Source organism: Pipistrellus hanaki (genome assembly GCF_964339955.1).
Source record: "Pipistrellus hanaki genome assembly, chromosome: 1".
Classification (NCBI taxonomy): Eukaryota; Metazoa; Chordata; class Mammalia; order Chiroptera; family Vespertilionidae; genus Pipistrellus; species Pipistrellus hanaki.
In genome coordinates, this window is record NC_140503.1 from 73,521,994 (window position 1) to 73,536,575 (window position 14,582).

At 51.8% G+C, this 14,582-nt stretch overlaps 2 protein-coding genes across 4 annotated transcripts; one reads left to right on the forward strand and one right to left on the reverse strand.

Moving 5' to 3' along the window:
* The first annotated feature begins 21 nt into the window (after positions 1-21).
* Positions 22-10,210, forward strand: KHNYN (KH and NYN domain containing). 3 transcript variants are annotated; one of them, XM_084861153.1, is made up of 8 exons: positions 22-117; positions 932-1,152; positions 1,912-3,020; positions 3,167-3,297; positions 3,382-3,478; positions 6,557-6,664; positions 6,871-6,972; positions 7,507-10,210. In XM_084861153.1, the coding sequence occupies exons 2-8, from the start codon at positions 952-954 to the stop codon at positions 7,757-7,759; spliced, it is 2,001 nt and encodes a 666-aa protein (XP_084717279.1). In that variant the 5' UTR covers positions 22-117; positions 932-951; the 3' UTR covers positions 7,760-10,210. The 3 variants fall into 3 exon arrangements, with proteins under 3 accessions (XP_084717279.1, XP_084717281.1, XP_084717280.1); XM_084861155.1 differs by lacking the exon at positions 22-117 and adding an exon at positions 124-312; XM_084861154.1 differs by lacking the exon at positions 22-117 and adding an exon at positions 167-278.
* A 149-nt stretch (positions 10,211-10,359) lies between these two features.
* Positions 10,360-13,754, reverse strand: SDR39U1 (short chain dehydrogenase/reductase family 39U member 1). The gene is made up of 6 exons (XM_084861188.1): positions 13,698-13,754; positions 13,274-13,380; positions 13,096-13,178; positions 12,659-12,780; positions 11,388-11,531; positions 10,360-11,097 (listed from the first exon to the last, which is right to left on the reverse strand). The coding sequence occupies exons 1-6, from the start codon at positions 13,711-13,713 to the stop codon at positions 10,685-10,687; spliced, it is 885 nt and encodes a 294-aa protein (XP_084717314.1). The 5' UTR covers positions 13,714-13,754; the 3' UTR covers positions 10,360-10,684.
* Positions 13,755-14,582: the final 828 nt, after the last annotated feature.

Below are 14,582 nucleotides of genomic sequence, written 5' to 3' on the forward strand. Positions count from 1 at the left end.
CGGGCGCTGAGGGGCCCGGCTGACTCCTCCCCCGGCCAGGAAGTGACTCAAAAAAAAGAGAAAAAAAACATCCCACAAAAAAACACACTTCGAGATGTGAAGAGAGGTCCCAGTTGGGTGAGAAATCCGGGAAGGCCCGCCCAGATTGGAGCCCCCCGCCTTTCTCCCCGGGGCTGGAGCTGGGGCTGGGCCGGGCCGGGGCCGGGGGCGCGGGCGAAGTTGGGGCCTCGGGCTCCGGAGGCGCCGGCGGGAGCGGACGCAGCGGGCGGCCGCGGCGGGTAGGGGCTTCCGGGCCGCGGCTCGGAGGCCTCGGTGCGGAGCGCGTTCGGTCGGTCGGTCGGGGGCGGCGGCCGCGGGGGGAGAGGCTGTGGGAGGGGCTCGCCTCGGCCCCGGGGCCCCGGGTGGGGTGCGTGGCGCAGTCGGGGGGTGGTTGCGGGCGGCGGGGCGAGGGGTGGGGTGGGGTGAGCGTGGCTCAAATCTTGGAAATGGAAGACGAGGGACGCCAAGGGGCAGCCCGGGACAAGCCCTGGGGAGGACCCATGTTCAGAGGACGCCTTGGGCCCAGGGATTGCAGAGTCCCCGGAAAGAGGGACTCCTTTCTTCACCGTCCGCTCCTCTGGCCCCCGCCTCCCCCGCCCCTGCCCCCGCCCCCCGGCCCTACTCCGGGCCGTGGCCACCCTTGTACAAAGGCCAGACGCCCATCCCAGAGAGGCAGCCTTGTCTGTCTGTCCATGACGTCCTCCTCGGAGGGAAGGCCCGTGCTCCTTTAGCCTGACGTGCTCTGCTAACTCTAAGATGGCCCGAGGTCTCCCAGGTTGTTTACTCTGTGTGTAACTAGGTGCGACCTGTTGGTGGCCGGACGCAGCCCTGGAGACCTAAGATTTGGGCCCAGGGGCGGGGGCGGGCCCTGAGCTGCCTTTCCCACTTCCAGGTCTGGGCCGCAGAGCAGCCATGCCTACCTGGGGGGCTGGCTCCGCGACCCCCGACCGCTTCGCCGTGTCCGCGGAGGCCGAGGACAAGGTGTGGGAGCAACAGCCCCACGTGGAGCGCATCTTCCGCGTGAGGATGAGCGTCCTCCGGAAGGACTGCCCCGAGACCCCTCACATCTGGCTGCAGCTGGAGGGCCCCAAGGAGAACGTCAGCAGAGCCAAGGTGAACGCTCCTCCCTGGCCCAGTTGGGGGACATTCACCCCCTCCCCCTCTCAGAGGCTGGGAATGGTCTCCACTGACACTGTTGGTCTCTCTGGCAACCTCAGTGACCCTGAACTGTGAGAGGCTTCCCAACTTTGTATTTGTTTGGAGTTTTGATTTCATTTCTGATATGATGACCTAACTTCTGCCAAGGCTTGGAGACAAGCGATTCGATTCCAATCAGCGTGTGTTTTCTGCGACAGCAGAGAAAATCCGGTTGGGCAAGCAGGCCCCACCAAGGAATTCACTGTAGGAGGCCAGGCCTGGGTTCCAGTATGGCTCTACTACCTACCCGTTCCGAGACCCGAGTCTCTGTTTCTATATCTATAAACTGTGAATAATGGCAGTACCCAGTTCATTGGGCTTATCATGAATGAAATAAAGCATGAGTTCAGTAAAGTTAGCAATGGCCATCATTATGATATAGACAGCACACATACACACTTAAATAGAGAGACAGTCATGTAAGTAATTAGTTACAATTTTATCTTAAAGCCAGTCAAGTTCTAAATGGAAATACTAGTGGTAGCTGTCAGCTGGAAAGAGAGGAAGTGAGATTCTTGACCCCTTTTGAACGTTTACCTTTGTCAGGATTTGTGGGGCATCATTGCTCTGTCCAGGTATCCTGGAGCTCAGGGGAGAGCAGTGAGCCTGAAGCGGCTACTGGGCCACGTAGGATTCCAGCGGTCTCCTTCCCCAACCCTTTTCTTCTTTCCCTAGGAATACCTGAAGGGTCTCTGTAGCCCAGAGCTGCGGGATGAAATCCACTACCCACCCAAACTGCACTGCATCTTCCTGGGGGCCCAGGGCTTCTTCCATGATTGCCTGGTCTGGAGCACATCAGCCCACCTGGTGCCTGGGGCGCCTGGGTCACTGATGGTCAGTGGCCTCACGGAGGCCTTCGTCATGGCTCAGAGCCGAGTGGAGGAGCTGGTGGAGCGGCTGAGCTGGGACTATCGGCCAGGGCTGTCTCCTGGAGCCTCGCAGTGTGCCGGAGTGCTGAAGGACTTCTGTGCCCTGCTGCAGCCCCAGGGGGATGCCCACAGAGAGGCTCTGCTGCAGCTGCCCCTGGCTGTCCAGGAGGAATTGCTGAGCCTGGTACAGGAGGCATCCAGGGGACAAGGACCCCAAGCACACTTCTCCTGGGATGGGGGGAGCCCGGGCCTGCTGGGTGCTCAGCATCAAGGAGTCAGAGCTCCCCTGAATGAAGGCAGGGGGTCCCTGGACACTGGACCTACAGGGTGTCCAGAGTCAAGGGGAGAGGGACATGCTATAGAGAAGGAGGGAAGGAAGCAGGGTGGCTCCAGGGAGATGGATTTGGGATTGAAGGGGCTGCCTGGGGAAGAGGCCTGGGAGAAGGAAGTGACCTGCAGGTCACAGTCAGGGAGCGGGGAGCTAGGGCAGGAAGGCTTCCCAAAGAAGTTGGCCCTGGGGAAGGAGGGGGGGCCTCAGGAAAGAGGAAGGTCTGGTATCCAGGGTGAGTCTCCTGGTGCCCAGGGCTGTCAGAGGGCAGCTCAGCTCCGGGGAGCCTCTCTCCTCCAACGGCTCCACAATGGGGAAGCCTCTCCTCCCAGAGTGCCTAGCCCCCCAACTGCACCTGAACCCCCATGGCATTGTGGAGACCGAGGAGACAGGGGTGACAAGCAACAGGTTGTGGCTCGAGGTAGGGGGTCTCCTTGGAAACGAGGCACCCGGGGGGGCAACTTGGTGACTGGCACACAGCGTTTCCAGGAGGCCCTACAGGACCCTTTTACCCTGTGCCTTGCCAATGTACCTGGCCAGCCGGATCTCCGCCATATTGTCATTGACGGCAGCAACGTGGCCATGGTGTGAGTACCAGGTGGGACTGGGGGTTCTGGGGAGGGGGAGGAGATGGGAAGTTTTCCTGGGGGAAATATGCCGAGGGGAGAGCACTCCAGCCAGGCTGCTAGGCCCTCATCTGGGGCCCCAGAGTGCCGACCCCTTCCCACTGCAGGCATGGCCTCCAGCACAACTTCTCCAGCCGGGGCATTGCCATTGCTGTGCAGTATTTCTGGGACCGTGGCCACCGGGACATAACTGTCTTTGTGCCTCAATGGCGCTTCAATAGGGATGCCAGGGTCAGAGGTGAGTTGGGCCTGGTCCTTTGTGTCCTAGGATAGACCCTGCTTCTACCTTAAAGATAACCACATTGTGCTCCTATGTTTCTAGAGGGTCACTACCTGCAAAAGCTCTACTCCCTCAGTCTGCTCTCCCTCACTCCTTCCCGAGTCATGGACGGCAAGAGGATCTCTTCCTATGATGACAGGTATTTGCTTCTCTCCTGGCCCCAGGCTTGACATTCAAGGAGCCCAGAGGGAGATCAAGGGAGAGTCAGAAGCTCCTGACCCTTTGCTCTGTTTCTAAGCCTGGGTATTGGGTTCAGGGCCAGTTAGTCCTTCGTGTGTCTCTATGACTGGGCAGGTAAACCTGTCCCACAGATGAGATGAAATGGATGGTAGACAACTGTGTTAGCTCATTCATCATTTTTCATTCATCAAAGTAAACAATGCTTTGTATCTATATAGTGCCTACTGCCTAGAAAATACTGGCTTAATGGAAAGATGGGAAAGCTTATGACATGAGTAGCTAACAGATATGTTCTTACAGCATAAATTTCCAAACACTTAGAGAAATTCCCCCAACATTCTGGAAAAACCAGAGTAAATGTTCAAAAATAACAAGTTAAATGAAACACGGTTCATGCATACTAACATAAAATAAGACATAAATAAAACATGGCATAATAGAAAGATCACTAGACCTAGAATTGATGATCTGACTTGGAGCCCCAAGTTGAACTAGTCATTGACTCTGACTGTGGACCAATTAACCTCTTGTCTCAGGGTCTTCTCCCATTCATTCATGCTCTTTGTGACTGTCAAAAGATAAGTTATGTGCTGATATTCCTAGTTCATGAACACAATCAAGTGTGGCAGAAGGTCTTATCTCTACAGTACCGAAATGGAGCAGAGGATAAGAGTGGTTACTCTCTTGGCAAAACGTACCAAGTAGCAAAGGAAAAATGAGAATTGAAAGCTGCCACATGGTTTAAATGAAAAACACAGCCGAAACCAGTTTGGCTCAGTGGATAGAGCATCGGCCTGTGGACTGAAAGGTCCCAGGTTCGATTCCAGTCAAGGGCATGTATCTTGGTTGCAGGCACATCCCCAGCAGGGGGTGTGCAAGAGGCAGCTGGTCGATGATTCTCTTGTCGATGTTTCTAACTCTCTATCCCTCTCTCTTCCTCTCTGTAAAAAAAAAAAAATCAATAAAATATATTAAAAAAAGAAAAAGAAAAACACAGGACACATTTCATCCTCAGTGTACATAACACCGTGTGGAAAATGGGCAGATTTTAAAAAAAGCTAATTAATCCAATTAAGAATGTTTACAACTACAGTTCTTGATTCTCCAGGATTTTCAGTTTTAAATGAAAAAACAAAACCAAAAAAACAAACAACTAGTTTCCAAACCATAGTGATTACACATTTTATCTTTTCAAGTACTTAACTTTTTCTTCCTGACAAGTAAATGGTATTCTACAAAAGGGCAACTCACTGTCTCCTGATACTTTTTTTTAATTTCTAGATTTCACAGATTATCTAAGATATGGAACCTTCTTTACATACCAGCACTGACACAGAACTGAAACTGAAAGTCAAGCCAGTTGTGAATTTTAAAGGCAAATATTTGAACAGTTGTGTAGGTCCTGACAAGCTGACAGCACAATAGGAATTTGGAGTTTTGCCTAGTTATAGTGACTTAACTGGTGCATAGGTTAGGTCATCTGGGTGAATACTGCTGAACAACATGTGATGCAACATGATAATGGTAAATAAGCTTAGCCTGAAAATACCGTTTGTATATTATATGACACCGTATACAATTGCATGCCATCTCCTTAATTTGTTTCCCAGACAGAAACTCAGAACCAGACATCTGTCACACCTTATCTTGATTAGTAGTGCCTCTGTACCACAGTCTTTCAAATACTGACTGCCCACTTACTACTAGGTGTGTGGCTTGCAGAAGGAGGTGGGAATGCTGGGAATTTGATTTTGAAGGGCCAAAAGAAACTATAAATCAAACACTTCAGGAACCTGGAGGAAAGGGAGCCCACTTCTGTCTGGGGTTTTGTGAGAAGGGAGATATTTTATTTTTAGCTGATAGAGAAGAATATAGGATGAGCTGGATCTCTTGTTTTCTAAACCTGTTCTAAAAGATCCCTACCTACGCCTTTGTGAGTTTCCCCATACTGCCCAGTTCGAAGGAATCAGGATTATTCTCAAGTGGGGCCCAGGCATCTCTTTTTATTTATTATTTTTAAATTTATTACTTTTTGTTAATCCTCATTTTTCCATGAGTTTTAGGGAGACAAGAAGAGAGAGGGTAAGACAGAGAAACATCGATGTGAGAGAGAAACATCGATTGGTTGCTTCCTGCATGAGCCCTTGACCAGGGCCAGGGAGGAGCCTGCAACCAAGATACGAGCCCTTGACTGGAATTGAACCTAGGACCCTTTGGTCTGCAGGCCAACGCTCTACCCACTGAGCCAAACTGGCTAGGGCAGGCATCTCTTTTTAAAAGTTATTCTGGTGATTCTGTTTATCAATGAGGTTGGGATCACCTTCCTGAATGGAGGGAATAATTTGAGAAACGTAGAAGTCAGCGAGTATGTTTGAAGAAGAGATGTAATCCAATCATTGATTTTGGCTCAAGTTGAGTGCACCTTTGGGAATTCCGGGAGAGAGAAGGCCATAAAAGTGGCTGGATCTGGGTTCTTCAGGGGTTTAGCTGCCAGGCCTGGGCTTGTGGACTTTATCCAGTAGATAATGGGCAGGCGTGGAAGAGTTTTGTGTAGCCGTTCTCTTGGGAAAGGGCAGGAGGGACTGCAGGGTGCTAAGTGTCAAGAGACCCCTTATCAGTATCTCAGTTGGAGTGTCTGAATAGCTAAGGTTGTGATGGTGGGACTGGAAAGGAAGGAGACAGAATGGTAAGCTTTCCAGAGGAAAAACAAGATGGATTTGTGACTGATTGTTGATAGATTTGTGACTGTAGGGTGGAAGAAAGGACCAAGGCTAGATCTTACTGCCTTATTAACGAAGCACAAAGTATTGGGTAGAGGGTTGTGGTGAGTGCAGGGGACGTTCTTGGGATTCCATGTTGGATTCGTCTTTGTTTTCTCTCTAACCATGTATCCAGTCAGTTCCTTGGTGGCTGAGTCAAGGTGGGGGGGATGGTGGGGGGAGATCTCCATCACCAGAAGTGACCATGGGAGTTGATAGTGCTCTTTGGGGTTGAGGCTTTAGAGAAGTCCAGAACGCTGCTGTGGTTTTTGAGACAGGTTCATGGTGAAGCTGGCTGAAGAGACCGACGGGATCATTGTCTCTAACGACCAGTTCCGGGACCTGGCGGAGGAGTCTGAGAAGTGGATGGCAATCATCAGAGAGCGGTGAGGGGGCATCCCCTGAGAAAAGGGCTCCGACTCAGACCTTTCTCTAAAACCAGTTCTTCTCTGCCACCGGGTGAGGACTCAGGGAAGGGACTTGACACGGGCTTGGAGGATAATAGCTGACAGCTTCTGGTGGAGTTGGTCTCAGCTGTTTGGGAGGTGAACAGGGGCCCCTCTGTGACCATTGCATTTCTGTTCCCATCCAGCCTGCTGCCCTTCACCTTCGTGGGAAACCTCTTCATGGTCCCTGATGACCCATTGGGGCGAAATGGCCCCATGCTGGATGAGTTCCTGAAGAAGCCAGTCAGGTAACGCTCCAGACTCTCATAGGCAGCCTGGCCCTGGCCCCCTTTCTGCAGGGGCCTTGCAGGCCTGCAGGCTTGGAGGAAGTGTGACCTCAGTGTGGACCAGCTTAATTCCGCAGTGGTTTAGGTTGCCTTTAACTGCTTCCCTGGAAGTCCTGACATAGACTCTGCAGGCTGGGAGGGAAGCTGCTGCTTCCTGTTTTCTCTAGTTAGTGTTTGCCTGAGTTTTTTGGATCATGGTTGACTTTACTTATGGCCACTTGTATGCAGCTCGCCCTCTGCTGGACCATTAAGTAAGTGATTAATTTATTAGGCTAGAACTAGATTGTGGTAATGGCAAGTTCCTGGTTTCAAAGGAACTTTCTGTCTCCCCTCCAGAAGTGGGTTGATACTGCCTCTCAGTGGTCAGCTTAGGGAACTTCAGAGCCAGGAATAGGCAGGGCAGTTAACAGCAGTGGAGTGCTGGGAGGCCCACTGAGCCTCTGACTTCTCTCCAGGGTGCACATCAGCTCTTCTATTCCCTCTGCTGCTTCCTAGGGCACAGGAATCTTCTAAGGCTCAGCATCCTTCCAGGGGCTTCACAGAACACGGTAATCAGCAGCAGGGGAGAGAAGAGGAGGAAAAGGGCAGTGGTGGCATTCGGAAGACCCGGGAGACTGAGAGGCTCCGGCGCCAGCTGCTGGAGGTGTTTTGGGGCCAGGATCACAAGGTGGACTTCATCCTGCAGCGGGAGCCTTACTGCCGTGACATCAACCAGCTCTCTGAGGCCCTGCTCAGTCTCAACTTTTGAGCCTCACCTGCCCTCGTGGCTGCCATCACATCAGCTCCAGCCTTGCCTAGCTTAGTCCCTTCTGTGATGCTCAGATCCTGCCCCAGACCCACTCTGAATTGGTGCGCTGGGTGAGGGAAGCACTGAGGAAGAGCCTTCGTGAGTGGGGAATGCTCTTGCCTGGGGCACTTTGGGGACATAACGCGACCTGATCTCCTCTTGAGTCAGGACCTCAACCAGCTCTCAAGGGGTTCTGGTCAGCCTTAACTCCTCAACCTTGCCTTAGCACGGGGTTTTTGTAGGGAGTGCAGGCTGCTGGAAAGGCTAAGTCCTGGAGATTGGGACTGCCAGTTCCTCCTCAAAGCTGAGTTGGGGATGGAGGCTGGGGTGGGTGGGAGGGGAATCAAGATAGGTGCCAAGGAAGCAAGCCTTTCCTACCCCTGGCTGCTGCTCTGGATAGCCACAGGATGCTCCCCAGGCCTGGCAGAACTTGGAACCCTGAAAAGGGAATAAGGGGCCCTGGAATGGCTGGGGTTGGGGTCACAGTGGGGCAGCAGGGAGCTAGTGGGGAAAGTAGATGAAGACTTGGCTTCTGGTCTCAGCTGTGCCTGTTTGTGACCTTGATTGAGCTACTTGCCCTTGACTTCTGCCTATAAATCAGATCTCCCAAAATCCCTTTTGGGAGAAATGAGAACATGGAGCCAGGGCTATTTGGAGGAAAAGTACATGGACCAAGTCTCAGGTGTGTCTGTCTGTGGCTGCACAGGCTTCCAAACCAAAACCTCACGTTCAGAGAACCGAGTGTCCTCTGTCCCCAGGGCCTGTGCCCTAGATTTTAACACTGCACCCTCATTTTGTGCCCTATAATGGCTGCGTCCCTTTGGGCAACCCCCAAATCCACATTTACAAAACAGTTAGTTAGGGGTGACTGTTTGCATTACCAGAATACTCTCAGGGTTCCTCTAAATGGCAGCTCTCCTGTTGCATTCAAGTGTTTACAGATTAACGAATGTGTCAGAAAGTCCCCTGTTCATTGCACTTGCTGTGGTGTTGCGCATTCACCAAACCAATGGAAGCCATGCTCTGCTATGACAATGTTAATGTGATCTGACCTTAGCATTTTCCCTACAAAACACATGTTGCATAAAGCGAGGCCCACTTCTGTCCACTTTTTGTGTATGTGTGTATGTGGGGAGGGGGAGGGTTATAGAGATTGTAACTAGATAAATGAATCTGGAAAATGAAAACCAAAGAATTAAATTAGGGAGAATCAGATAAACTGCTGTCCCATCAAAACATCTTCTCTGCTTCAAGTCCTCTAGTGCCAAAAAACTACCTCCAAGGTAGCACATTACCTCATGGACAGTTTATTGCAGCCCCCAATATACTCTTCTGTACTTCTGCCTTTGAGGCTAGTCATTCCCTCAGGAATAATAAGAGAGCCAGCCAACTTCCTAAGAGTCCAAGACCAGAAAAAGAAGAGGGACAGGCGCCACAGGGTTCTGTGTTTGGGCCCTGCAGCAAGTCCCTGGACATGATCCTGTCAGGCTCTGGCTTGTTCCCTGAGCAGCATGGGGAGTTGAAGACTCTTACCCAGTTCTTCATTCTAGTGGGAGCTGAGTGATGATGGAGAGGGACTCTGGGTCCTAGTGTCTTTGCCCCTCCTCCCTGTTGGTGATGTATATCACTAGACCTTACTGACTTGGGCTGGGAACAGGTGTGTAGGAGAAAGGCTAGCCAGGGAGCTGACAGTGACTCAAAGTCTCCTTGGAAGAAAGGAGATTGGTTAACATGGCACACACAGCTCAGTGGCCCGAGGAACCTCTGGTCATGTAGATATCAGGGCAGGTAAAATGGGAGAGGGTCCTAAATAAATATTTGGGATACCCCCTTCCCCCAACAGGGTTGTTAGTTTTTGGCATATTCCTTGCCCCTTTCACTTTTTTTTTTTTGTATTTTTTAATTGATTTTATACAGAGAGGAAGGGAGAGAGACAGAGAGTTAGAAACATCGATGAGAGTCATCGACCAGCTGCCTCTTGCACACCCCCTACTGGGGATATGCCCGCAACCAAGGTACATGCCCTTGACCGGAATCGAACCCGGGACCCATCAGTCCCCAAGCCGACGCTCTATCCATTGAGCCAAACCGGTCTCGGCGCCCCTTTCACTTTCAGTGATGGATGTACAATAGGCCAAAGGCATCTTCTGACCTGCCTGGGACTCTGATAAGCCTGTCCTAAGCTTCCTAGAGGGGCGCTAGCTTACTCCTACAGCTTGATGAACTTGGACCAGTATGTGATTGGTTTATTAATTCACTGCCACTCAGTGACAGATTGAAGGCTGTCCTAAACTTGGGGCCCTATTCTTTGCTGCATCCTAATGGTACTATGTGAAGAAGCAAGCAGGATGACCACAGAACCCATTGGAAATGGGTCACTTGTCTTATAGTCTCTACTTTTATTATAAACTCATGCTCCCAATTTGTTGCCAACTCTTGGCAATGGAGGGAACAAAAAGAGAGATGTTGCTCATTGTCTCTTTTAAAATCCCACATAGAGGAAAGAGTAATCTAGTATGACGTTCCTTGAAATACATTCAAGCAGAACGTAGGCCAAAGAGTTGAGCCAAAGCTAATGAGATTATTTATCTTTATTGCCTAAATTGTAGAGCATTAATTACATAGCAAAAGAGAAATGGGGCAGGAATGAGACATACAGGGAAACCAAACTTGGAAATTCTTTTACAAGGAGTTGAAGAGGTTAAGGTCCCACTTAGGTAAAATTGCATTCTCAAAACAGTGGGCAGTCAGTTAAAAGTGCAGCAACAGAAGAAAGAAAAAAAGGAAGAGGTTGTAGGTCTCAGGTAGAGGAGTACCTGACCTATTCACAGTCTCTAACCGGGAAGCCTCTATCGAGGCTGTAGGCCCTACCATGAACCTCCCCACTTAGGCTACAATTTCTTTCAAGGCAGCCCCCAGCTCTGGGAAGGAATACTGGTAGCCAGTGGCCAGTGTCCGCCGTGGGATCACCTTCTGGCCCTCCAGCAGCATGATGGCACGTTCTTGCCCAAAAACGGCTTGCACTACGATGCTAGGGAGAGGGATGAAGGCTGGGCGGCCTAGGGCTGTGCCTAAGGCTTGTGCAAACTCAGCGTTGGTAGTGGTAGAGGCTGGAGCCACTCCATTCAGGACGCCCTGCACGTGGCTTGCTTCAAGGGCATGGGCCAGGATTCCTGCCAGGTCCCCAACATGAATCCAGGGGAAGAACTGCTGGCCAGAGCCGATGGGGCCCCCCAGGCCCAGGCGGAAGGGCAACAGCATGTGACCGATGGCACCGCCCCCACGGCCCAACACAACCCCTAGAGTAGACAAGAAGGATGGTATAGGGAGGCTCCTCAGCCTCCAGGCAGCCCACTGTTTCTCCCCATTTCCTTTTTCTCACTCTTGTCCCATCCTGGCTGAGCCCTGTAGTAGTCCAAGAATATGGCTCTCTTTGGGACTTCCCATCCTCCCATCTGCAAGTGGGCCAGGAATAGTGGCATCCTCACTCAGTAAGCTCAGCTCCTCTTATTCCCCCAACACCTCCCGTTTCCCCCAGCCCAGAGAGGACACTGCAACCTTGCCTGACATGCAAGCCCCTTGTTCTCACCAGAGCGTACCACCACCTGGCGTGTAGAATCTCCAGGAAGTCTGGCTGCAGCTTCCCACTTGGTTACGAGGTTGGAGAAAAAGTCAAAATCCCCTCCTGGACTGTCCTCATCATACTCAGCAGTCAGGCTGGGCTGGTAGTAACCTGCCGGTAGAACAGCGCTGGTTTGCTCTGGCTGTCCTTGGTCCTGCCTGGTCCTTTGTCATGAAGGCCCCCTTGGCCGTTGGATATCCCCTGGGACAGAGCCGTGGCTATTTTCCCCTTGAGCTTCTTCATTAGCTGACTTGTTACTGCCTGGATTAACTTACCTTTAGCTGCACGGCTAAGCTGAGACGTTGGTAGGGTGTAGTGGTTAAGAATAAAGACGTGGGTGCCAGGCTGAGTTTTAACCTCAGCTCCACCATTTATTAACTATGATTTTAGGCAAATTACATAACTTCTCTGTGCAGAATACCTGCATCTTTAAAATGGAATAATAGCTGAAACCGGTTTGGCTCAGTGGTAGAGCGTCTCTGCGGACTGAAAGGTCTCAGGTTCGATTCCGGTCAAAGGCATGTACATTGGTTGCGGGCACATCCCCGGTAGGGGGTGTGCAAGAGGCAGCTGGTCGATGTTTCTCTATCATCGACGTTTCTAACTCTCTCCCTCTCCCTCTCTGTAAAAAATCAATAAAATATATTAAAAAAAATAATAATAATAGGCCTAGCCAGTTTAGCTCACTGGATAGTGTCAGCCTGTGGACTAAAGGGTCCCGGATACGATTCCAGACAAGGGCATATGCCCAGGTTGTGGGCTCAATCCCCATTAGGGGGCATGTAGGAGGCAGTCGATCAATGATTATCATTGATGTTTCTATTTCTCCCTCTCTGAAATCAATAAAAATATATTAAAAACAATAAAATAAAATGGAATAATAGTACCTACCTCAGAGTTCTTGTGAGGATTAAATGCCATAATATGTGTAAAACATTTAGTGGCTGGTGTATATTTATTTGCAATTATTTTGGCCCCAAAGGTGAAACACAAGAACCAGAAATGCTGCTCCTACAGATCTGTGCTGTGAGAAGAAAGGGACTTGGGAGCAGTACAACTCCACTCTCTTTTTGAGGGTCTGTTTCTCAGAGAAAGTACACAAAGGCCAGGAGAAACATGCATGGAACAAGGGCCTCGGAAGACCTCCAGGCATGTATAGCTAGCAGGGCCTGAGCTACCCCCTCACTGTGGACTCTCTTTCCCTGGCTCACGTAAGGGGTTGGTGATTCGGGGCATACCTACACCTGTGACTAAGATCCAGGTTTGGGGGGGTTGTGGGGCCTTGGTGATGGCTTTAGCCAGCAAGCCAGTGGTCTCCAAGCGGCTGCTGAGAACCTCTTTTTGGAAAGCTTCATTCCACCTGCAGAAGAAACAAGGGAAATAAGCCACTGAACGCATACATGCACATATCCCTTTCTCCTTCTCCCTGAGGCATGTCTGTACCCTTTTCTAGTAAAACCCTGCAGTGTGGCTTAGAGGAATTGTCTGTCTCTAATGAGTTGTAAGTGAGGACTAAAGTCAACTGGCTGAGTGGGTAGAAGTGAGGGCAGGTTTGGAGGAGGGGGGCAGGATGAGTAATCCGGGATCAGGCAGCTCCATTCTTCACATCTCAGAGTCGGCCCTCTCCACCTCCTGCTCTGAAGGATGTCAGTCTTGGGGCCCAGCGCTGACTGACCTTCGGAGAGGGTTGAGGATGTTCTCTCCAGCCAGGTTGATTGCAGCATCGCAGCGGGGCAGCCCCGAAGTAGCGAGCTCATCCTGTCAGAGAAAGCGCACGGTGCCCGCCTCGCAGGGCTCCGCCCAAAGGGGCCACCCCTCCTCCCCGCCCCCCAGGTTCCCCGGGGTGGACATACCCACGTGATCCGACCCGGGCCGGGCTTCCGGGAGACGATAGTCACTTCATGACCTCTGGCTTTCAGCAGTTGCCTCAGGGCTGTCCCAATGAAGCCCGTCCCGCCACCTCATCAGAAAATACGAGGTGTTTATTCTCAGGGGGTGCTTTCGGTTCCCGCATGTGCCGTCCCCCTCCGCCCCCCTTTCCGGTGCCAGGCCATTTGACCCCCGCCTTCTCCCCTCTTCCTCGGCCCGTCTCCGGGGCACACAGGTGACCCAGGTCACAGGGATTAGGGAGATTCGGCTTCTGCGGTTCGGAGGCCAAGGCCACGTGGCCGCTGCACGAGTCAGTGCCCTTCCTCGGGGTCCACCTACTCCCCAACTCTGGCTCAATCCTCTTTCCATAAACCCGCCCCCCCACTTTCCCTCTCTGCCCTCCCTCACCCACGAGCACCCGCATAGCCACTAGGACCTAAGGCGCCTGCGCAGCATCTAGAAGCCCGGAGGGGGCGGGGTGGGGAGGGGCGGGCACGCGCAGGCGTCCTCCGGGACGTGCGCTCCCATTGGAGCGTGGGCGGGACGGGGCGTGGTCCTGCCCCGTGACCCGGAAGAACTCCTACCAAAGGCGGTACCTCGCGCGTTTCATTGCGAGGCGGGGCCCCGGTTGAGTGTGTGTAATTGTGTGGGGCAGTCGTGGTAGGGACGGGGAGTCGAGGGAGGGGATGGAGGAGTAAGTGGCGGAATAGTCCCTGGGGCCGGGAAAGAAGGGGAGGAGGCGGAAAAACACGCTTGACCCCAAACCCGCAGCTGCTCGAACCCTTTAGATTCTGGAGGTACATTCAGTTTGGTGGGTCAATACTTCAAAAGAATCCGTCCACTTTTACAGTGCATTTCTTTTTACGCGGTCTTTTATTTTTCCTTTGTTCCAGCCCCTTCCTGTCGGCATTTAAGCATTCTAAAGTTTCCCCCGTCTTTAACCCCTCTCCAGCCCTCTGTCCCTCTCCTAATGCCTCTGTCTTCGCCTTCATTGCCAGACTTTTCAAATGCGTGGTGTCCGTTTTCTGCTTCCCAGTTCTGGCTCTGACTATCACTCATTGCCTCTCTCGCCAAGACTGCCAGTTTCTCCTGTGTCACTAAAACAAATGTCTAGCTTCCCAGTCATTTTTCTTGATTTCTGTTTCACTGGACACTTGCTGACTCCTCCCTCCCTTTGGAAATGTTCATCCCTGGGTCTGAGTAAAAGCCACACTCTTTCCTGGGGCTTTCTCCTGGCTCTTTTCAGTCTCAGTTGCTTGTTTCACCTCCTCTAAGGTTTTTAAAATGTTGGTA

Excerpts from the sequence above, each read along its gene's own strand:
- KHNYN (XM_084861153.1), top strand. The coding sequence starts at position 952 with ATGCCTACCTGGGGGGCTGGCTCCGCGACCCCCGACCGCTTCGCCGTG. Across the intron at positions 1,153-1,911 it reads AGAACGTCAGCAGAGCCAAG|GAATACCTGAAGGGTCTCTG; the intron begins GTGAACGCTCCT and ends TTCTTTCCCTAG. Across the intron at positions 6,973-7,506 it reads TTCCTGAAGAAGCCAGTCAG|GGCACAGGAATCTTCTAAGG; the intron begins GTAACGCTCCAG and ends GCTGCTTCCTAG.
- SDR39U1 (XM_084861188.1), bottom strand. Across the intron at positions 13,179-13,273 it reads GCCCGGGTCGGATCACGTGG|GATGAGCTCGCTACTTCGGG; the intron begins GTATGTCCACCC and ends TTTCTCTGACAG. Across the intron at positions 11,532-12,658 it reads GATCTTAGTCACAGGTGTAG|GTTACTACCAGCCCAGCCTG; the intron begins GTATGCCCCGAA and ends TTCTACCGGCAG.